The 22,547-nt window shown below is 46.2% G+C and overlaps 7 protein-coding genes across 7 annotated transcripts; 3 read left to right on the top strand and 4 right to left on the bottom strand.

Moving 5' to 3' along the window:
• Nucleotides 1-1,674: 1,674 nt before the first annotated feature.
• FSUBG_11473 (pyridine nucleotide-disulfide oxidoreductase family) lies at nt 1,675-2,772 on the bottom strand (the record flags this gene model as incomplete). Its single annotated transcript, XM_036676159.1, has 1 exon — nt 1,675-2,772. One exon carries the CDS (start codon nt 2,770-2,772, stop codon nt 1,675-1,677), a length of 1,098 nt encoding a protein of 365 aa, XP_036533052.1.
• A 3,918-nt stretch (nt 2,773-6,690) lies between these two features.
• On the top strand, nt 6,691-7,650 carry FSUBG_11472 (uncharacterized protein; the record flags this gene model as incomplete). The annotated part of the gene is made up of 1 exon (XM_036676158.1): nt 6,691-7,650. One exon carries the CDS (start codon nt 6,691-6,693, stop codon nt 7,648-7,650), a length of 960 nt encoding a protein of 319 aa, XP_036533051.1.
• A 391-nt stretch (nt 7,651-8,041) lies between these two features.
• On the bottom strand, nt 8,042-9,050 carry FSUBG_11471 (uncharacterized protein; the record flags this gene model as incomplete). Its single annotated transcript, XM_036676157.1, has 3 exons — nt 8,042-8,152; nt 8,325-8,362; nt 8,414-9,050. The coding sequence occupies 3 exons, from the start codon at nt 9,048-9,050 to the stop codon at nt 8,042-8,044; spliced, it is 786 nt and encodes a 261-aa protein (XP_036533050.1).
• Nucleotides 9,051-11,950: 2,900 nt separating this feature from the next.
• FSUBG_11470 (ankyrin repeat domain protein) lies at nt 11,951-18,234 on the top strand (the record flags this gene model as incomplete). Its single annotated transcript, XM_036676156.1, has 10 exons — nt 11,951-12,070; nt 12,118-12,614; nt 12,672-12,845; nt 13,349-13,783; nt 13,831-13,877; nt 13,943-14,113; nt 14,162-14,186; nt 14,254-14,787; nt 14,841-17,074; nt 17,129-18,234. The coding sequence occupies 10 exons, from the start codon at nt 11,951-11,953 to the stop codon at nt 18,232-18,234; spliced, it is 5,343 nt and encodes a 1,780-aa protein (XP_036533049.1).
• A 1,016-nt stretch (nt 18,235-19,250) lies between these two features.
• FSUBG_11469 (uncharacterized protein) lies at nt 19,251-20,521 on the top strand (the record flags this gene model as incomplete). Its single annotated transcript, XM_036676154.1, has 2 exons — nt 19,251-19,666; nt 19,714-20,521. 2 exons carry the CDS (start codon nt 19,251-19,253, stop codon nt 20,519-20,521), a joined length of 1,224 nt encoding a protein of 407 aa, XP_036533048.1.
• A 2-nt stretch (nt 20,522-20,523) lies between these two features.
• Nucleotides 20,524-20,904, bottom strand: FSUBG_11468 (uncharacterized protein; the record flags this gene model as incomplete). Its single annotated transcript, XM_036676153.1, has 1 exon — nt 20,524-20,904. One exon carries the CDS (start codon nt 20,902-20,904, stop codon nt 20,524-20,526), a length of 381 nt encoding a protein of 126 aa, XP_036533047.1.
• Nucleotides 20,905-21,419: 515 nt separating this feature from the next.
• On the bottom strand, nt 21,420-22,441 carry FSUBG_11467 (creatine transporter; the record flags this gene model as incomplete). Its single annotated transcript, XM_036676152.1, has 3 exons — nt 21,420-21,736; nt 21,794-21,833; nt 21,887-22,441. 3 exons carry the CDS (start codon nt 22,439-22,441, stop codon nt 21,420-21,422), a joined length of 912 nt encoding a protein of 303 aa, XP_036533046.1.
• Nucleotides 22,442-22,547: the final 106 nt, after the last annotated feature.

Below are 22,547 nucleotides of genomic sequence, written 5' to 3'. Positions count from 1 at the left end.
TCTCTTTAGGAAGAGGAAAGCCAAGATGAGGAGTTTGAGATATCGACAGCATACAGGCACAAGGACAGTAACAGTCCAGTTATATGAAATGTGTGCACAACATTGAACATATGCTACGCTATTCGAAAACACGCGGCCCTTCGATGAAGGAGAAGGATATATAATCTCACAGGTTCGTGGCGGTCTCCCAGAAGAAACAGAGGCGAGCCCTTGAAACTTGTTCAAAGTCATTGAGAATGCGTGCGGGTATTCAGCTCTGCGTCGCGTGAAAATCGGGTGTTTGGGTAATCATTGAGTCACTAACATGCAGAGACGAATGGCGAGTGCTCGTCATGATATCCTGGAAGCTCTGAATCAAAAAGGACGTCCGCTTTGTTACTCACTAATCCAAGTGTGGATAATTCACTTGGTGCACACTCATTCATGTCGTCGTGTCTGTGGATCAGACAAGAGCTACATGTTTTCAGTGATAGAATTTCAGCTCACCCATAATCACTACCGGCCAAGTTAATATTCACAGAGCGGGTTCTCTGGACCCGGGTATATAAAGCTTGCTCTCTACTACCCAAGAGCGTCAACTTGAGTCTTGCAACACACAAATTGATTGCAACAGCACTGAACCTTCCCAATCTACCAAAGACAAATACCAAACGACAATATAACTCATACTATCCTGTACAATGCCTGAGCAGCCCGAGGCCAGTGTTTTCACACGGATAGGCAATACTACTGGAAACCAGGAAAAGATCGAGAGCCTTGTTATACAATGGAAGGAAAAGGGGATCGAAATTACTGTCAGCCCCAAAAGAATCAGCTTCGCCACACCTCCTGGAGGTGAGAGGGCACGTGAGCATTTAATACAGAGCTTTCGAGAGCAGATGGAAAAGGATGGTCTATGGAAGGATTGGAAGGAGGGAGTTTAATCAAATATATTGAGCCACTTTACTATCAATAAACGGTAAGACCTTGCAGATCTTTAGCTCAATGCGTGAGGATATGTGTCGCAACGATACAGCATTAGATCTCATAAGAACTAAGCTTACAGAGGAAAAAAAGCAAAAGAACCTACGTTTTATTCGAACATGTCGCAAGCTAGTTATGTCTGGTTTCTCAAGGATTCATTCAATGTTCTGATTTGTGTATTGGGGATGCTGAGCACTTGTGTCTTTGCAGATCACGTCGCCAATACTCTGCATCTGATCAACGGGGTTGTGCACTTATACCACCACGACGTCTGAAGGCAGCCGTCCTCAATGCGAACGTAGATTTAAACCACAGCGTAACGCATTCCGTCCAGGATGTCGAGGTTGAGGTTCAGCCTGGGATGATCCTGAGACACAGAAACAACTCTACCAATCGAGTTGGCGAGTAGGTAAGCTCCTACCTATTATTCCATCTGAGCCGCTTATCCAGAGCATGATCAACTACGGCGCTCTTTTCCTCGGGCAAAAGACCACAATATCTGGAGTTTGATATTCAAGAAATCAAGGACTTGAATACGCCAAGGTAGAGCACAATCTGTTACTTACATTGAATGATAAAGTGCTCTGGGGTATAGCTTCACAAATGATGAACTTATTCACCATAGGTTCATTAGACTGTGATAAAATGGGAGTGGTATTTTGAGCTGATAGACCCGGAACCTGATGCTTGGATCCCACAACATTCCCCGTGCTAGGGAACTCTCGTCTTCTTGTTACAAAGGGAGTTGCGCAAAGTCCACCCCAATACACCGATCACATGCTTGAGACGACTGTATGATTCGTAAGAAGCGGGATCTGCAGCATCTAGCGCCTCCTTGGCGGTATCTGGAAGTCTGATCGCTTTCTGATTGACGTATCTTTTCACCTGTTTCGCGATCTGCCCTGTCACTGTGACCTCCCTGTCCCAGCCATTAGCTAACATCGCACCCCAAGGTCCAAGACAAGTGCCGTATCCATGTTGAGAATACGGAAGAGTTGGCTCGCCGAGGAGGTCTGCTGCTGCGTTTTGTCCTGAGAAACGGCCGAGGACGATGGCGTGTTGGCATGAGGGCATGGCGATATTGCCCTTGGCATCAGTTGCCGCATGGGCGGCGTCACCGGTTGCAAAGACGTGAGGACTGCCAGGAACGCGGAGATCTTGGTCGACGTGAAGTCGGGAGAGCATGTCTCTCTGGCCAGGAATCTGCTGTGTCAGGGATGTTGCGCGCACTCCAGCGGTCCAGATGACAGTCATAGATTCAATCCGCTGTCCAGACGAAAGATTGACTCCACTCGAGTCAACTGAAGTAACAGAAGCACCGAGATTGAGCTCAACACCGAGAGCATTCAGAGCTTTCATGATCGTTGGACGAGGACCTTCTCCAAGCTCAGGACCAATAACTGGAGCACTTTCAACGAGAACAACGCGAGGGTGCTCAATATTATTGAGCATATTGGGTAGTTCTGTCGCAATCTCAATGACTGTGAAGCCACCTCCGCAGACAACCACAGTGTTGCGAGCTTTGCCGACGGGAATGGTTTCCAGATTCTTGATATGAGACTCAAGCTTGGTGGCAGCTGCGATGGAATCAATGTCAAAGGCATACTGCTCGAGACCGGTAACACTCTTGGGTCGCGCAACTGTGCTCCCGGCTGCAAGGACAAGCCGGTCGTAAGTAATATCAGATTCGTCACCAGATAGAGATGTGACATGGACTATTTGCTTGTGTGTGTCGATTGTCTCGACGGTGCCTTGGAAGAAGTTGATACCAGCCGGTGTAAAAAGCTGCCCAAGGGGTTGTTTCATCATCGATGGATTAGGTTCGTATAGACGTGGACGAAGAGTAAGCGATGGTTCGGGGGGGATGACGAGAACTTGAATCTCCTGCTCTTCCTCTTGAGGTTGATGACACGTTGGGCTGAGAGGGCGCTCCAAACTCCGGCAAAACCAGCACCTATAACTACAATTGTGCTTCGCATATTGATGAAGTACCCGATGTAAGGGAATATAATTTTAACAATCTTGGATCATTGATATGTTAGTGAAATCCTCACCAGGCTAACGCCTCTGGTCTCTTTATACCAACCGGAATTGAATGCTGCATGTCAGCCGGTAAAGAAAAGTTGATCTGGATTCATAATCCATTACCCTCCCTATTACCCTTGGACATCACCCGCCGGTTTTTAGGGTTACGGATACCCGGCCTCCAAAACGGTTACCCGAATACCCGAACGCTACTCCAACCGGACCTCATACACACAAACATGCATTAGATCTGAGTTACTAAGCATATTATGAATCTTGTTATTGACTCCTTGAATTGACAAACTATTGATATATTTTCCCCAGCTACATCAGCATCTTTTACTCACGCACTGTATTTCCGGATAGCACTCAAGAGTGCAGACTCAACTCGAAGCGGGTTGACTCCAGTGCCCTTTCAGGGTCATATCTCTCGAGGGTAGCCACAAGCGTACATTGATAATAGCTGATAGGATCTAAAAACTTATTCTCCTCCAAAATGTCAAGATCCATTTCCCAGTGTGGCGTCCAATCAAGACCTCCTCTGAGATATATGTAGGGTAGGATGGCTCTTCAGCACATAGTGATACTGCCGCCAATGCTCCACAAGCTTATAGCCTTCCATTAGGAGTAAAAGACTTGCGACAGCATAACAAACTGTCATTTGAAGAATAGTCTCACCCTTCCATACCTCAAATGTCTATCTATTCTGTGCATTCTAATTATCTACAGGTTTCAGTAGACTTGTATAATGATCACCGCTAGGCCAAGTTACCCAAAAACGAAGGCCCTCGTTATCAAGATAACAAGGAAATAGGGCTTATATCTATTGTCAACAACTTGGTATGGTATTTACTGTAATATCTTCTTTAACAAAGAAGTAGTTACATAGTCCATGCTTTCTTGGCTGCGATATAATAAATTCTTTATTTTTTAAACTAGATTAATAACCCAAGTTTAAATTGTCTTACCGCATTGATCTCTCCACGCTCTGTATCAAGGCTGGAATTTATACCTTTTAGTGTCTGGAAAAAGACAATTTCCACTAGGAATAGGGCTAAATAGCAAACAATCTCGAGATAGTTAACAAGTTATGTTAATATAATATCCATTTTAACTTAAAGTTGCACTGGGTAGCAGATTTACGTAAACGGTTACCTAGACTATGGTACTTTTTATTTAAAAAAATGCCTGTATAACAGCCTAGTAACCTAGCTAGAAGAGAGTACTTATGTTATGTACAGGAAGACTTAAAATCCAAGCTGTGAGTTAAATCTATTCTTCGCAGTCTACACATACGGCCAAGAGATTAAACTAGTATAGAGAACTTGGTACAAATCTAAGGATGGAAAACTTGAGTTACTATTCTATATCTCTATATAATAAACCGATATATTAAAGCTAAGCGCTAAAGATAACTTATAGACAAGAAGGTAATCTTTTTATCTTAATCTATAAATTATTCTATACTTGCTATTTATCTAAGTCTAAAAATCTAAAAATATAAACTTACTTCTCTTTATTACCTACTATTATATTAGTTATAACTTAGGTTAAGTCTATAGGAATTAGCAAAATAGAAATACTTCTCTATAAATTTCTTATATACTTTCTTCTTTAAACAAGTACCAGACTACTTTGAGTGCAAATCAAAGTAATAGCAGACATTTCCCCACCCCGCTCCAAAAGCCAGAATCACCAGATGGCGGATCCGCATGGGAATTGCGTGACCTGAATGAATAGCAAATGATTTCATATGTCCTGATGAAAGATGATCCGCTCGAACACTGGTTTTCCTCCAGCCGATTGAAAAGCAAAGAAACATAGCAAGGTTGGCTTGGATTCCCACTGGAGACTCCTGAGGGGTATATGGCTAAGGATCCATATTGGGTATATCTTGCGAATTCTGTGGAACATCTAGGTTCTTGGTATGACTTTACAGCAGAGACATGTACGCCTCTGGTCGATGTTCTATTAGGCAATATTTCGTCCTGTCTAACATCCAAAGTAACCCCCTCGCTTGGTACAACAGGCGAGACCCGCAAAAATGACCACACTGTGCGATAGCACCAGTGTTCTTCAAAAGCCTCGACATTCCTCCCATGGAGACTACAGTTCCAGTTCAAATCATCACTCTTAGTGTTTTATTACAGCCCTGAGATGCTTCGGCGTTGCCCTGCTTTTCTGTCTGTCCCTGTCAAACTCTTGTCTCATTTCTCACGCAGCGGCACGTCAGCTTTGTCTGATCTTATTACGACGATATCACGTAGGACAGTATCACTGATCAAGAGCAGTTGGTATGGACGAGCATAAGAAGACGGCGGGTGCTGAGCTTCACTCTTCGACATTGACTCAAGCCAATAATCAAGGTCAGTATGTGCTTGGAAGTCGAACCTACTTCGTACTTTCACAATTTCTAGCCACTTGCAAGGATCGCTGATGGTCAGTTACTATTTCAAGAGCCCCACAGACGATTGGAACCCGGTACAGGTCGCTCCGGCTGGCAGAGTAAAGATCTTTGCACAGCATGCCAGTCCGTCAATCTTGATGAAATATCTTCGAATGGCACTATAGATGGAATCGACGTATCGCTAAATATCTCTGAGACTTCCACATGCCCTCTGTGCCTTTTTCTCTTGTCACAATGGCGGCGCGGGGACACACCTGTTGAATCTAAGGACTCGACAACAATAGAGCTAAGTCGTTATGATATTAATGGAATCGATCACGTTTGTATACTTCACAAGGATCGATTCGAATACATCTTGCAGATGACCGATGATAAGCTGCTTGCAGAGCCAGGCAGATTGCACAGTACCGGCACATAGATCCCGCTCATGTTGATTACCCCATGATCAGAGAGTGGATCGCCCATTGTTACAGCACTCACGGCAAAGCCTGTCAGATGCTTACAGAAAAGCCACTCCAGATAGCAAATTTCAGGCTTCTGGATTGCGTGACAGAAACTGTGGCAGAGTGCATAAGGCTTACTGAATATGTTGCACTGAGCTATGTATGGGGTGCTTCTTCTAATCTCGCAGAACGGCATACTCACGTGCTTTCCAAGGCAGTGATAAGAGACGCCATTCGTGTTACACTCCGACTAGGATTTCGATATCTATGGGTTGATCAACTTTGCATTGATCAAAGAAGTACTGATGACATGATGTGCCAGTTGGGTCAAATGAATACCATCTGTATGTCCACAGAACGGCATGTAACATAACACTTGGACCACGAGCTAATAGAACTTTAGATAACCAAGCAAGCATCACCATAGTGGCTGCTGCGGGAGAAAGCTCGTCGTATGGTATACCTGGTGTCGGCCAGCGTTCTCGGACGATTCCAAATAAGTTCACCCTGAACGGAACCACATGGAAATACAAGCCAGAACCGATTAAATATCGTGTGGGGCACTCAAAGTGGTCAGCCAGGGGCTGGACATATCAGGAAGCAGTATTCTCTCGCAGGTGCGTCATTTTTGCTGACGATCAAGTCTTTTATCAATGCGGAAGCATGACCTGTGCTGAGGAATTGATACAAGACTTCACAAGCTGCGAACGTATAATTTTCCCCATCTTTGAGCGTATTCTATATGAAGAATCAGACACAGGAATATACTTACCAAGGAGTTGGAGGTTTATGACAAACTTAAAGGCATACTCCAAGCGTGAACTTACATACGACTCCGACGTGTTGAGAGCAATGGAGGGAATTTTCGGCTTCTATGCTCAGCTAGAACCACCAGTAGAACAATACTGGGGTCTACCACTACGATGGATTGGCTGTCAACTCTCAAACCTGGATAATAAGAATGTTTATCAAGTCGCGAAAGCGCAGCATGATGATGTCGTGGGTGCTATTCTGTGGGCAATGTTATGGGAGCCAGCGTGGAGTGACATCCACATTTCAAAGACTGGATTTGCCAAGAGGGACGGCTTTCCAACGTGGTCATGGTCCGGCTGGAAAGTCGGAGTGAGATGGAACTTCTTGGACAACGTCAAGCATCTGGAAAAGAGCTTCAAAGTGCCTCTGTTTGCGGAAACAACAGCAGGGGGAGTCGTGGAACTTAACGACGCGCTCGCACGGTCGCTCACTTCTGGTGGATCTTACGCAAGTTTGGGGTTGACCTGTATCTTGAGAATAACAACCAAGGTTTTCGATGTGCCTTTCATAGAACGCGCGCCCTATAGGCCCACGAAAACCTGGGCAAAGAACGACTCGTTTCCTACAAGACGCAAAAGCCAGCACTGGGTCACCAAGGAGGATCACTCCCTCGAAGGCAAATGGACTCATTTTGTTGTTCAAAAGAACATTGGAACGCTTGAAAGAGGGATTGTGTGGTCGTTGGATCTTACGGGTGGCGGGGCTGCAAGTGTTTCACACCTTGCTTTCGACACCGACACCATCGGCCTCAATCCCATGACACTCCGATGTATAGTTATAAGTTACGATTACGGGATGATTGTGCAGTCCAGCAATGGCATCTCTAGGCGAGTCGGGCTGTTGCGCTTCGAAGGGGAGTTCTTCGAGAATGGTCGAATAAGTACTGACAACTACGGGCACCACGATGATAGCGTGATATGGCCATGGACTGCCTCGGTCCAGAGTAGAGATCTTAGAGACCACTTTCCTGGTGTGGAGCGGACTGTACGTCTAGGCTAGCAAGAAGTTGCTGATGTCCTCAACGCCTGCAGCACTGGGCATTCAACTGCGAGATTTTGTGCACGTCAGTTAAAGCATCTGATTGGACAAGCACTTTGGGGGTTGAGAATCATGAGACTTTAACTAATGCAGCCCCTTGGGCTAACTGAAGGTTGGTAACGCTAGTTGAGGCGGAGCAGCTATAAAGCTAACTCAATCTTAGTAATACTGAAGGGCATGGGTTGATAGAACCCGTCTTGGGAAAAAAGCTTAGCATAAACTAAGCGAAGAGATCAGATCATGAAACGTGGGTATCGGGTGCGAGAATTGATGGGAACAAGACTAGCAAATAGGCCATTACGCGTCCCGCTGCTCTGGCCGCCACACTAGTTGCAGGCGGCTGAAATACATCTTACGTTCGATTGGCTGCCCCGTAACACCATGAGGGGCTAAATGCGTCGGTGGCTTTGCCATGGAGGTCTTGACTCTGCAGGACTTGTTTTCCACTATGGCCCTCAATGATCTGCCACGCGTCAAGTATTGCCAGCTGAACTTGATATCTGACTCCCTTAATGACGTCTAGTTTCAAGGAACAAACAAGTTAGATTGAAGAGTATGTTCGTCAAGCTACTGCTTTCATCTTTCTACATCTCTCGTAGAGGTTTATCAGACTATAAACTACCCCGTATACTAACATTCCCATACTGTACAAGAGAAGGTATAAAGGATATAGCTGCGACCAGTCATAGAGCTTCCCTTAGGGGCCTTGGCTGTCGATACATACTCGCTGCACTGGCGATGTCATTTGCATTGAGTAAATCAATACCCTCTTGCACAAGTACTTTCCACACGTAGTCCCTATGTCCCCTTGGCCAATCAGGTAACCCCCATAGTCTTGACTTCAAGTTTCGAAGCTTTGCGCTTCGAAGTTGGTCCCGCAGAGTTTCCATCTGCTGGGTACTAAAGCCCGTCCGAGCACTGCCGATAGCCTTATTGAAAGGGGCAGAGGCGGTATAGAATTCATTTTCCAATTCGTAGGGCCCGTAAAACTCCTTGCTTTGGACAAAGCCTGTTTCAGTGAGCAGATGTAAGGGAGCGTCGAGAAATGTATCGTGGCGCTGCTGCCATTCTTCAAGGTCTGTGCCAATGTTGATGTCGCGCCGTTTAATAATGTTTCCTGTGCCTAATATGGTTATTGGTCCAGGCCAGAATGTCTGATTTGTGCCCATGGTTCTGTCGTGGCAAGATAGGTATCTCAAATCGCGCAAAGGCCCTAGCTGCTGAAGAACCAAAGGCCATGTCTTTACTGGATCGTCTTTCACGTCGATGAAGAGTATCAGTGTTGTATTCGGTTCGGTGGCAAAGACACCAGAGGCCTGGGCAAAGGAATTGAAGGCCTTGTGTGGCGCTGGACGATTCATTGTGTCCAAGATCTGTTACAGCGGGTCGATGTAAAGTGATCGTAGGGTGCGTTCTGGGGAAAGGAAGCGTTTTTCATAGCCGACGAGAATGTCTTGTCCATCCGGGCTGAGCCATACATCTGCCTCGACACTCGTACAGCCCACAGCAAGCGCTGAAATCAGAGGATGAGGTCTCCAGTAATCGTTGTGAGAGTGACACGTTACTGGAGAGACGAGGGGCGACAAGTGCGTGCCCCATAACGCAGCATTGTATGTGGATTTCCATGTCTGAAAAGTCGACCGTAAAACGTAGACTGTGTCGTCTCATACGTATAAAGGGCGTTTGACAAAACGACAGGAAATACTAAGAAGAAAGACGCTCTGTCTCAACTATTAGCTGCTGTAGGTGTATCTTGGCTATAACGAGTATGACTCGATAAAACGTAACGTACAAGATTATCATTGTACAAAGGATCGCGGTAGGCCAAAATCTGACGCGCTTTTGCCGTACTCTTGCTGTGTGTTGTTTGCATCGTGGCAGACCGTGTTCGACTTGGCACAAATCGCCTTCTCTTTGTGAGGGAAGTGGCCTATAATGGTCGAGCCCGGCTAGGCGTTTAACGTAGAAGTAAGCAGAAGCCTTCATGTTATGTTGTCTTCAACATAAATGAATAGACACTGTTGCTGTGTAAAGCTGAAGGAATTAGGAGCAACTGACTAGAACATCAAAAGAAGATGCCAGTAGCATCTTTTCTCTCCCATTTATTCGACTTTTCAAGAGGCATTTGTGTTTCAAGTGGCTCGTATACTAGACTGTTCATTGTTCTGACGGAGGAATGACCCAGGGCAGTTCAGTTGAGCTGGGCATTAGATCAGGTGTTTCACAAGTGACAAGAGCCCTTTCTGCTGATGACGCGTCCTCGTTGTTCATCGCCAACATTGTGCTTAGAGTTTGTGGCTATTCATTTGTGCTAGTCAAGCATAACTAGGGGCCATAGCGTTTTTTAGACTAAAACTGTGCATCATGACCATCAATCAGCCGTTGCGCTAGCGGCCGAGACCCGCGTGGAACACCACACAGTTCACGGGGTAGACGCGCGTAGCCTGAGGACCGCCAGGCTTGACACTACGTAGATAACCCTCCGGGAGATATTCTAGGCTTCTAGCCAAGCGGTCGCTCAGGAATTTTGCGTCGTTGGAATTTTCTGTGGGCTAACAGAGGTTGACGTGTTGTCATTTTCTTCATACAATCCTGCTACCGTACGGACTGAGCTACATGTCCAAGGGCTAAAGAGAGGACATTTGGACGGCAAGATCTCGCATGATTGAGAATTATATGCTTGTTATGTATATGTGTAGCCTAAAGTCTAACCTTATGGCTAGCAATTAGCTGGGTGGCTAGCTGCATCATTGGAAAACTTAAGGCAGATTTCAATGAATCTTCCTTCCTCTTACTTGACGTAGTCTGCCTCATGATGCACATACACTATGCCGTAAGATACTATTTTTGTTATACCCTATTAGTAAGTAAGTGTAACACATGTTGAGTGCTTCTATGAATGACGATAAACCTCTTGATTCAGTGTCTACTTTAACTGTTATCGGTGTGCACAGTCCTGTAGTTGGGCCGCGTTTCCTAGCTCTCCACCTGTTGTGACTTGTCGAGTTGTGTGCTCGGTCTTGTGTCCGATTGGAGGGCTTGGTCTCGCCATGATCTACAGTTCATACCAAGCTTTTACGCCAAGACGGGCCCGGCCTACTGCATGACTTAGCGTACCTACCTAGTGGAGGCGGTTACGTTAGTAGGCTGTGCCACCATCGAATTTAGAAGAACTCTTTTCACCAGGCCTTCGATAGTGTGATCTCATGATTCTCCTCCGCGGTATATCCGTATAAGCTAGCTTGATAGACTCGACGTTGGTTCGGGACTCAGCCAATCCTGGCTTCCCAACTATCAGCTAGCCATGATAACAATCCCTCCACGAATCGCATCACGTCGCTAAAAACCCGCGTAAAGATTCTACTCAAGTTGGAAGTTGTCGTAATCACACGGGGCGAAGTCGATCAAGATCCTCTATCCCTAATGGTACTACTTTTCTCTTTCGAATCTAGCGTACTTTAGCAGTCAAAGAGCTACCAGAGAGTCTTTATCATTCCTCGGACATATATTAGAATTTAACACTCATGGGCCCTTGTCCATATCTCGATAGATTTTGTCAATAGTGCTGTTATCAACTACTTGCTCTTACTATCTCTTGTTGTCTTGCAATGAACCCTTTGGATCGAACGACAGAGTAACCGAGATTTCGCTATAGCGGTTTATATGATCTTCTTTCTTGTTTAATGACTTCACCATTCTTCTGTTGTCTTCTGGAACCATGACTCACCGACGTGGTCTACATGGCAAGTTCCTTCGTCCATCCCGTCGTATACGACTTTTGGGCCTTCTATCATTCTTTGTCACAGCAACATGGACCTTCATAAAGAACTTGCCGACAACTCGCTCCGGGGCAAGTCATATTGCGAGGGAGTACCCACTAGTCTATAGACATATCCATTCGTTCAACGGCACAGGAGGTGGTAAGTCGGAATATTCCTACATCGTACACCGCAAATAATGCTCACAACACTAACACTGGGACTAAGCATGGCATATCCCTCCATATTGGGCTGATATGCGCAGTAAAAGTCCGCAAAATATTCTCGACGCTGCTCGAATAATCTCACAGAGCGCTCTATCCAACAGAGAGAGAAGGATACCCTTCTCTGATATCCCATTAATTGTCCATCAAACTTGGAAAACGACAGCGGCCGATACTTGGGATCCCAGAATACTACCTTGGGTTGAGTTGTGGCTGGAGAACTCGATCTACGTTGACAGTGGACCGTCGATGGCATACTTATTCTGGGACGATACAGGGATGCGTGGGTTCGTGGAACAATACGAAAACGACTTTCTTGAGCGTTATGACTCGCTCCTTACACCGGTTGAACGAAGCGATGTATTTCGCATTTTAGTATGCAAGCACTTTGGTGGAATAGTCAGTCTACTTTGAACACACTCTACAGTCTATTCTAACTAATGTAGTATGCGGATCTTGATACTGAGCTCATACGACATCCAGCTGCGTGGATAAGCGGATCTGATATAGCTACCTGGACAGACCCGAAAACAGGAAAGACTCACGGCTATCATAATACTTCAGGAACAGCAGACTACGAAACGCCAGTAGTCAGCCTTCTTTGGGGACTAGAAGCCGATAACGACCCAGAGTCCGATGCATACTGGCGACGAAGCTATACATATCCTCAACAACTATCGCAATGGGCATTCGCTGCTGCTCCTCAACACCCGGTATTCGAACGATATATGGACAATCTACGGACTTGTACCAGAGACAACGAAACAGCGGCTCAGAATAGTGACCCACTCAAGAGAACTGGTCCTGCGGCTGTCACTCTTGCAACCAAGTCCTGGCTAGAGGACGATGTGGACTTTCGATGGACCAGCTTGACAGGTGTCAAAGATGGGGGTAAATCTAAGTTGATTGAAGACATACTCATTCTTCCTATTACCGGCTTTCAGTAAGTCCATTTCTCTTAAGCATAATCTGCCTTTCGTAGACTGCTAACATTGCAAAGTCCGAGCCACGGAAGCCGTAACGACGTTATGGGCAGAAAACCAATAACAGACCCCGCGGCTAGATTATGCCATCATGGCACAGGATTGTGGAAGCATTTTAATTTCGTGGGAGAGTACGGAAAGGTTTGTCGAAGGCTTTTTGGTCTTTGCAGGGATTGGCCAAGAATAACAGGGTAAGGGAGTGGTTACGCATTACTGATTTCGGCACATGGTGATGCTTTTATCACATAGTCGTTTTAAGAAAGTCATCATCTCTAGACATGTTAGTTGACGGGAACGCAATAAATTCCACGATTTGGATTTTCTTATTCTAAAATAAGGGAAAGAAAATGCCGCATAATAATTTGCCAACAGCAGAAAGCGCAAATTAATTCTATACAAAATAATACACCTTATACAACAGTTACAACTACTTAAATGAATACCGAAACGGGGCATTATTAACAGTGTCACTTTCAGCCCTGGTTTGATGCGGCATGCCCATTCGCTAGCTATTTTTATACGGGCTGGCTGATTACATTTGTAACTCTGTAGCCAGTAAGAGAGCTTCAATTACGCCAACTGCAATCTTAGTCCCGTGCAAGTAAGACAACCTCGCCAGCTGAAATAAACCCCGCGCGGTTGATCATCACCAACAGGCAGCCAAAACAAAACCTCAACTTAACCCTGAGTACAGATACAGGAACAGAACTGAAATGGCCGAAGTTCTCGGTATCGTCTCCGGCGCCGCGGGCCTTCTCAGTCTAGCGATAGAAGTCACCAAGCTCAGCTACACTTACATCGCCAGCGTTCGGGGTGCGCCTAAATCGTTAACCTCGTACATTGGGGAGCTTGCAACGCTCACCTCTGTTTTGTTACAGCTCGAAGACCTCATTCAGGCTAATAGGTTCAACGGCCAGAATAGCCAGACACTCAGCAAGGCTTTACACGACTGCCAACTCGAAGTAGAAAACCTGAGGGCAAAACTTGAGAAAAAGCTGTCGTATGGCAGAATCAAGGCCAGGGTGTCTGCTTTGGCTTGGCCGTTGTCGGAATCGGAGTTGCTGGAAAAAGTAAATATGCTGCATCGCTACAATGGAATTTTCTCATCTGCCTTGCAAGCTGACAATTTGTACGTTGCTCGGCTGGTAAGGGGATCTTGGCTGATTGTTTGTCAAGAACCGTGGCAATCGTGACGAACAAAGAGCTGCGAGACATTAGGCAAAGTAAGTCTGCCTCACAAATTCTTCTGTCTATCTAGTGGACAAGCGGCCATAACGTGTATGTATAGGTACCGAAGCGAAGGAAATAATTGCCTGGTATAAGTGGGATGTCGCAATTGAGGCTTCAACCTCTCACCTGGATGATTACTGTCCCTCTACATGGCAGACATTTCTATCGGGCTCTTTCTATCAATCTTGGCGAAGTGGCTCAACACCCGTCGTTTGGGGATATGGACAACGTCAGTTATTCTCCACCTATTGACATATAGATACTGAAGAAGTTCTAGCTGGTGCTGGGAAAACAGTATTGGCGTAAGAAATCCACCCGATGGTAACAAACGGGATAGCAACTCAAGGGTACTAACTCCATTAATGACAGCGCCCTCGTTCTTCGGCATGTCAAGTCTGGTAACTTACCTGGTACAGCCATTGCTTCACACTTTTTCAGTAGCAGCAGGCCCAAGGAAACTGTGAGCAATTTCCTGCGAGGCCTTATCGCCCAAGTACTCAACGGCTGCCCTGTGATCCCCCAAGAAGCATCGGCCCTGTATGAAAAAGGGTCCCAGAATGTAATGGTGACTGATCTGGTCAGTGTCCTTGGGGCGATTGCCAAGTCAATGACCACGTGTATCATTCTTGATGCACTTGACGAATGCCCTTTTCTTCCAAAGCTTTTCAACATCCTGTCGACATTACAGAATTTGGGAGTTAGAATCTTTGCAACAGCTCGGGATTTACCTAAAATTAGGAAGCATTTCGAGAAGAAGCCAAGGGTGGAAATTTCTGCCACTAGACAAGACCTAGATTTCTACGTTAATCACCGATTGGAACATGGAGAAGTTGATGCTGAGTCGATTGGGATAGAATTGAAGTCAGAACTTGTATCGACGATTGCGAAGAGGGTGGCCGGGTCGTAAGTTCACTCCGTAGTCGTCTGACATGCTGATAGACTGATGGGTTTCATAGCTTCCTACTTGCTCGGCTCATCATGGATCACATCACAAGCCTGCTCACCATCAAGGACATACGAAAGGCCCTGACCTCGTTACCCGCTAACTACAATGAGGCTTACTTGAGCACGTTTGATCGTATAGTCAAGCAAACCACTAGTCTGACGGACCTCGCTTTGAAATCATTGAATTTCATTTCGTACGTCAAGGAGCCTTTACGGATGGTCGAACTGCAGCATGCTCTCACTACGGAGGAAGGCATGCTGGAAGTTGACCCTGAGGATCTTCATCCTTCTAAAGCTATTATCTCATCATGCCTTGGACTGCTTGTGGTTTCGGGACCGGAGAAAATCGTCGAGTTCGTACACTCGACTGCGCGAGACTTCCTCCAGAGTCGACCTGAAGGGATGGATAAGCGCCCCCATCTTACGATTGTTCGCAGCTGCATCTCGTACATGTCAACAGATGAGATGAGCCAGGGCCGTTGTCTATCCCACGAAGACGTCATTCAACGTTGTCAAAAGCAGCCATTCCTACATTATGCAGCGAACTTCTATGGATACCATGCTCAAGAAGTCGAAGATGAATGCTCCCACCAGCTTTCGGGGTTTCTAGAGGACGATGCTCTTCGGGACAGCTCTTGGCAGCTTTTGAACTTCAAAGCTCATCTCGACACTTCTGTCTCCAAATCTATGTTTGACTCTAGTCCTAGAAATGTACTGGCTCTACACGTGGCCGCATTCTGGGGTTTCAAAGCGTACATTGATCGCAGCTTGAGTTATACTCGACAGGGAACTCCGAGCACTCAGAAACAGAATTTGAACAATAGGGACTCTCACGGTTGGACACCTTTACACTGGGCCGTGTCCATGGGGCATGAGAGTATAGTTGAGATTCTTCTCAAATTGGGAGCCAGTCCCGATCTTCCGGATCTCGCAGGCTGGACGCCAACATTCTGGGCAGCTTTCAAGGGCCACGCGGATATCATTGAAATGCTCTGGCGCTATGACACGGCTCCTTTTCGATGCGATGTCAAAGGACTCACTCCACTTCACTGGGCAGTATCCGCAGGCCAGACCGAGATTGTCAAGCGGCTTTTAAATCTCAAGACACGCTTTGCACAGTACGGTATGTCGCCAGTGCTCTCACTACCGTCACTGAACGATATGACGGTCGAGAAAGCTCGAGCCATGACTACCAGGGCAAATGAGAGTCCTTTCAAGTTCTACTCAGAGGGGACAGATATCGAAATGTTTTCTGCCATTTTCAACGCCCTAAAGCAGAGTTTTCGTGAGAAACAAGACAGACCTCGAGAAAGTGGTGAGGGATATTATACATTTGATCCGTTCCTTTATGGACCCTTTGGACAGAGTCTCAAGGCTGATTACGGAAGAAGAGCGAGGCCGGACCACGATTACCAGCAGGGAAAGCCAGATGTTGGATTTCTTGAGTTTGTGGATAAATTGCTGATTCACGCCACGCGGTCCCAGGACTTGCCTATCATCAAACTGGTGTTTGATCTCAAGCTTGTGAAAGCTTCTGGGATTGATAGCCTTGGTCTGCTTCACGAAGCGGCAGTATCTGGCTGGGTCGAGGGCATGGCTGCCTTGATTGACCTCGGGGTCGATGTCAATAACGCGGAGAGAAGATTTAAGCAAACCCCTCTCCACAGAGCCTGTCAAAATCAACGGGAAGAAGCAGTCAAGCTGCTTTTGGGTATCGACAAGATTGATGCCAATGCTCAAGCCAGCGATGGGCGAACACCAATTATGAATCTTATGACCGCTTCCTATGAAGAGAAAGGAGTCGATCTATATAAGCTACTGGTTTCAAGAGGAGCTTCAATTTCCATCCAAGACACGGAAGGCAACTCGCTTATGCATTACGCCTTACGGACCTGCAATTCTACAGTCGTGCAAATGTTGTGCACGGCCGGGTTGAGCATAGAATCTCCAAACAAAAGCGGCCAATTACCATTGCACTGGATGGCTCATTGGAAGTACTTCGATCTTCGGAAACCTGTCACGCCCAATGACGCCCAAGATGTGAGAAAAGGGCGAAGAGATTGCATGAAACTCGTCTTTCAGCTCTCAAGTCTTAGCTCCCTGGATTCTGTGTGTGATTGGGAAAATGGAGCAACGCCTTCTAGGCAAACGCCTTTGTCATTGGCTTTGAAGAGTCACAATTGGGACATTGCAGCCGAGCTGTTAAAACACATCAAGAAGCCTGTAAATCTGAGATCTTTGCTGGGTGAGCATGATTAATCCTGGCTAGAGCCGCTAAATGCTAATTATTGGAGTGTAGATCCCTATCATAATATTGTAAACGAACTATGTATGGTATCAGAAAGACTTGCCACAGTCTCAGCTCCCGGAAGCCGGGATCGAACGGTGCTTTATTATGAGTTGCAGCCACTTCCCTCTGATGATTGGACCCGTATTCTTGAAATGCTTATGCACGCTGCAGCTGATATCAATGAGACTGGTTGGGACATGAACACGCCCCTGCAGCTTTGCGTACAGAGAGCTGCTAGCATATCTGTCATTGATACCCTGCTAAAGCTAGGAGCCAGTCCGTACCAGGCAGGTAAAGACGGATTAGATTGCTTCCAGCTTGCACTGTTGTCTTGCGATGAAGCAGGTAGTTGGGAAATAATGCGCTGTCTTCGGACCTACGCCAACACTCATCCAGACCCAAGACACTATTTCTGCCAAGGAGGTTTTCTCATTGCCGCCGATACTCCCATAGACAATGAGGAAACTCGCTACCTTCAGGTCCTCCGCCAGACGAATGCTATCAACTATGAAACGCGATGGGGTCGTACCCTGATCTACGAGGCCGCTAGTCGAGGAAACACACGTTTGGTACAAAGGCTGCTGGAACATGATGCTTATGCCTGTTATGTAGATGACTGTGGTAGCTCTGCATTACATGCAGCGGCCAAAAAGCAAGCTCCGGCGACGGTGGCCGTTCTCTTAGAGGCTGGAGCAGATGTCCATCAAGCTTCTGTGGATGAACATGGCTCAACAGTTACGGGTACCCCGCTGCATGTGTGTCTCAAGGCTTGGATTGGCGGTAAACTCAAAAGCGAAACAGTCGAAACCGTTCGTATCCTGCTGAGCTATGGTGCTGATCCAAACTATGCCACAGCCACGGACGGTCATACAGAGACGAGCCTCTCACTCTGTCTCAAGGCACTGCGCCAGTCCATATACCTCCGCCATCCAGATCAATTAACTATTGAAGATTCAGATCACGTGTTACTAGAGGTACTGAAACTACTGGTTGATGCGGGAGCGCGAGTCGCTGAGAGCGCGGATGATATCATAGTTGGTGTTGTTGCGAAAATGGAGGGCCATGAATCGTTGTGGGAGGAAATGAGATCGCAATTGATACCAAGCAGATCATAGGCTCTCAAGTCTAGGTGCTGGGTGTGACTACCAGCAATAACGAGATAGTTGGTGATAGCTGGGATATAAATCATGAATTGCATGGATGTTCCTTATCTCCATTTGTATGTACTCGAAATAAGTTCTCTGTGCTGATTTCTGCTCTTGGCCAAAAGTCCCAACTGCAAATCATATATCTGGCTCATAAATTTATGGTGCTAAGGAATCTCTATTCAGTACCTACAAACAGACAATCGACTGCATCTGACGGTGACTGAGTGAGAGATAGCACGACTGGTCTCGCTGCTAGGTGGTGAAGCGGTTTGATGTTTTGGCATTATTCCTGGCACTTATTTTGAGGAGTATTTATAGGCGAGCTTTCATGTTGCCTGGATTGCGTTTGGATGCAGCGCCTTTCGTTGTGGGTAGACGAAATCGGTATTGGTGAAGATTTGTTCCTCTGGGGGGATGGAAAGGTGTTATTACTTGTTACATGCGTTTTTTTTTATACATAACAGTATGGCTAACTATAAGCAATCTATTTAGCCTTTAAAACATTGCCTAATTATATTATTCCAATAGCTTTCTTATAGCACTGTAGCTTTTTAATAGAGATAAGCAGTGCGGGGTATAATAGACCTAATCTGGTTTATTTATGCTACTTTGAGGTATAGAAAGAAGATCTTTTATTACTATTTTTTAGATATTTATATACTATTAATACTGAAATACAGCTTTCCTTCTATCTTCAATTATTGAGTTATACTTAGTTGTAATTATACTTACTCCACCGGCCGCTCTCCAAGACAATCAAGGCCATACAAACAGCGCCCAATACTCACCAGAGAGTGTGGGGCCTATAAGATTCACGCTTCTTCTTTACCCCGCAGTGAATAGCCCAATGCTTCTTTATGCCTCAGCCTAGCTCAGTCTGGTTCACGGTTAAAATTGAGGTTATTAAAGAAAGAGTACCCTGTATAGCATATATACTTATCATTTTAAGAAATTAGTCCTCACACGCGAAGCCGTGAGTCATCATGGGCGATCCACTCAGTGTAGCGTCAGGACTAATCGCCGTTGTCACCGCCACACTGCAATCAAGCAAAATACTCTATGAGACTATCCAAAGCTTCCGCAATCACCGAACTGCAGTTATAGATCTTATTCGCGAACTCAAAGGTCTTGAATCAGTTCTCACTCCGCTGCAAGATTATGTGCGTTCCGACGAGACCGCATTCTTACCGCTCAAAGTTCCCCTCATCCAGTGCCGACAGGCGTGTGTAGATTTCCAGGTCCTCATCGAGCAGAACAGCAGGCGCACTCGAGCAGACACAAGAACAAGCTGGAGAGACTGGGCCAAGTTGGTTTACATGAATGGCGATATTACTTCTTTCAAGGAGCTCTTAGCCGGTTATAAAGGGACTATAACTATAGCGCTAGCTGACGCCAACTTGTTGGTTGCTCACCCCAAGAGAAAAGGCTTCGCTAACTTGCTTCTAGACGCTCATCCAAGGTTACCCTTCAGGTTCTGAATGACTACAAAAACTTGATTTGCGATACTAAGCTTGATCTGGAGAAGCATCTGAAAGACATCGACTCCAAATTGCAAGACATAGTATCTCAAGGCGCCACGACCGAAGCTGCTGAAGGCCAGGCCAATCGTCGGAAATTCGAGAGCGAAAAAGAAAGTACAGAACGATGCCTTGAGTATTTGAAGCACCTCCTTGAAGAAATCAATGGGATGAGTTTTCAGCCCGTTTTTACTGGGCCCGTCTCAAATACTGCTGTCATGTCTGTCTCAGCTGGCAACATGACACTTGCTGATTCCCTCACTATTTCCACGCTTAAGGCTTGCAGCTACAATCTCTCGGACACCATCGACCGCCTCGAATCGCACCGGGACAAAACCGAAGAGAATCTCCGGCTTAGGTCCTTGGTACAAGATCCGAATCAAAAAATCGATCCTGGCGCGAACCGCGAGACGCTTCAAAATGAGTTGGAAAGCACGAAACAGTGCTTAAGCGTCTGTGATCGGGCATCGGAATGGGCATCCTCAGGAAGGGTTCACGTGGTTGAAGATATCAGCGTCGGGAACGATGGAAAGCAAATATGCGTGTCTACACTAGGGGACCTATTTAACATCAAGGGAGCTAGGGCCGGTCATGGATCTATTCAATTCTTTGGGTCTGTTTCAGAGGGTAGTCTCAACGCTGTGCTGAGATCCCAGACCCAGCGGCAATATATACGCAACGAAGGCACGGAGGAAGAGGGATGCGTAAGTGGAGGGTATATGCAATCAGCAGGATAGTTCTATTCGCTCCTCTGCGTCCTGTCCGCAGCCCGATTGTATTGCTCCCGACCAGCCTCTGCCAGAGACTTTCCAGTTCCATGTTTCTCAAAGCGAGATGCTTCAGTGTACGAGGGCGACTGCCGATTTGTAATGATTTGGCGTTGGTTCAAGATCTTGGTAAGTTCCTGGACGGAGCTGTCTTCCCAAGAGCCAATAACTTGATAAGAGTTGACTCCAGTTCCGACGTCTTTAGCGTCGTAGAGGTGGTCTTTTGTCGATACCAAGAGCTGGACGCTGTTATCTCCGACTTTAATCTCTTGTAAACGATGCGTTGGGCGGCTGCATGATTCGATCTCGTCTTTGGACAGCATTTGCGTATCTGGGTCCTCAGGAGCTGACATTTTGTGGTATTGTAGTGCGCGATATAACGATCAGCTTCGATAAAAATAAACGAGGTGGTATGAGGGAATTTTTATATCTTACCCCGCTGTGTGAGATTTAGCACATGACGGCATACTGGAAGATTGTGGGGCCGTGGTGTTTTATTATTTAGTTTAATTAAGTATTTAATTTACGTTTCTAGCTTATTATGAGTTTAGTCTATGTGATAAGATTTAGATGGTATATTTTACTTATAATATTTATTATATTTAATAAACTTAAGCTTATTATTGATAAATTATACAGTGTCTTAATAGCTAGTTATTACGACCCACGCGGCTTTGTCACGTGTAAGCCTCTAGTTTCTACCAATCATGGTACCCAGGACTGCTTTTGCATCGAAAAGACCACCTAACTAGGAGGACTTTTCCAACAAATTGACCTAGGTGGCTGGAATTTTCTTTGGTGATGTGTCTGTTGAACTATATAAATATATGTGCTAAAAGTACCTATAATGAAGTCAAGATGAGCTCTATTAGAAGCTCTGAGCCTCTGTCTTCTTCGTTGGGTAAGGCTGAGTATCTCCCTCTCCAGCATGTTCTCCGTGCTCAATAACCTCGTCGCGGTGAACCTCGAGAGGAGCCATAACTACTTGAGGGGCATAGAAAGTATCACTAAGATGGAGTTTCTCGGGAGGAACGAAGACGTCAAACCATCGCGGGAGGATGAAGCCAGCGGCAACAATGCACATAACGCCACAAGCGGACGCAAAGGCGAAAATGTGCAGCGGGTCGTTTCGCTTGGTGTAGAATAACGGGAAGGCTAAAGAAACGATGATTGCCAAAATTGGGGCTGAGACTTATCGAAGGACGAAGCCCTAGAAGACAGGGATGTTCCATCGCTTTTCACCCGCAACGGCGATGTCGAGATCGCGGCGGAGCTGGTTGAACTAGAAACGTGCGTATTAGTAGAAGTTCTGCCAAGTACCAAAGTGTGACATACAGAGTAGAATGAGAACCACCGCATCTTGGACAATGCATTGTTTTTGCCAAAGAATCCGGGAAGTCTAGAGTCGGGCGACTTGGAAAGAATGATGGCGAGGATATTGGATGCAATGAAGATGCCGAATCCAACACCTGCACCAGCCGCAGGGCTCACGGCATGGCCTATTGCTACACCAAGAACTATAGATAAAATGTAACCGGTGTTGTAGACTAGGTAACCGGTCCAACCAATCTGCCCAACGACATCCTTATAGCGATAGAGGGTCGTAGCACCTACACACTCGCACCAGACCACAAAAATAAGTGACAGGTTGTTAATCCATGTGTCGATAGCGTCGAGGAGGTAGAAGCCGAATTTGGTACAATGGATAAGGGAGAGGAGGAAGGAAAGGAGAATGATGACAGTGGCAATCAGTACTCGAGAGAACTTGCGACCTAATCCACAATCGCAGATGAGCGTGACAAGAGATTCGCTGAGAGCAAAAGCGGAGCTGAGGCCAAGGACAGCCAGCGTGAGGAAGAACAGAACAGCCCAAACGTTGGCACCCGGCATTTGTGCCAATGCAAGAGGGTAGGTCAAGAAGTCAACGGTAAAGGTGCTGAGCTAGATGGACAAGTCGTCGGGCGAGTAACCCAAGAAACCAATCACACCAAAAACG

This window comes from Fusarium subglutinans, assembly GCF_013396075.1.
Source record: "Fusarium subglutinans strain NRRL 66333 chromosome Unknown NRRL66333_c0000218, whole genome shotgun sequence".
Classification (NCBI taxonomy): domain Eukaryota; kingdom Fungi; phylum Ascomycota; class Sordariomycetes; order Hypocreales; family Nectriaceae; genus Fusarium; species Fusarium subglutinans.
The sequence above is the reverse complement of the archived record's forward strand: the minus strand, read 5'-3'. Positions and strand labels throughout refer to the sequence as shown.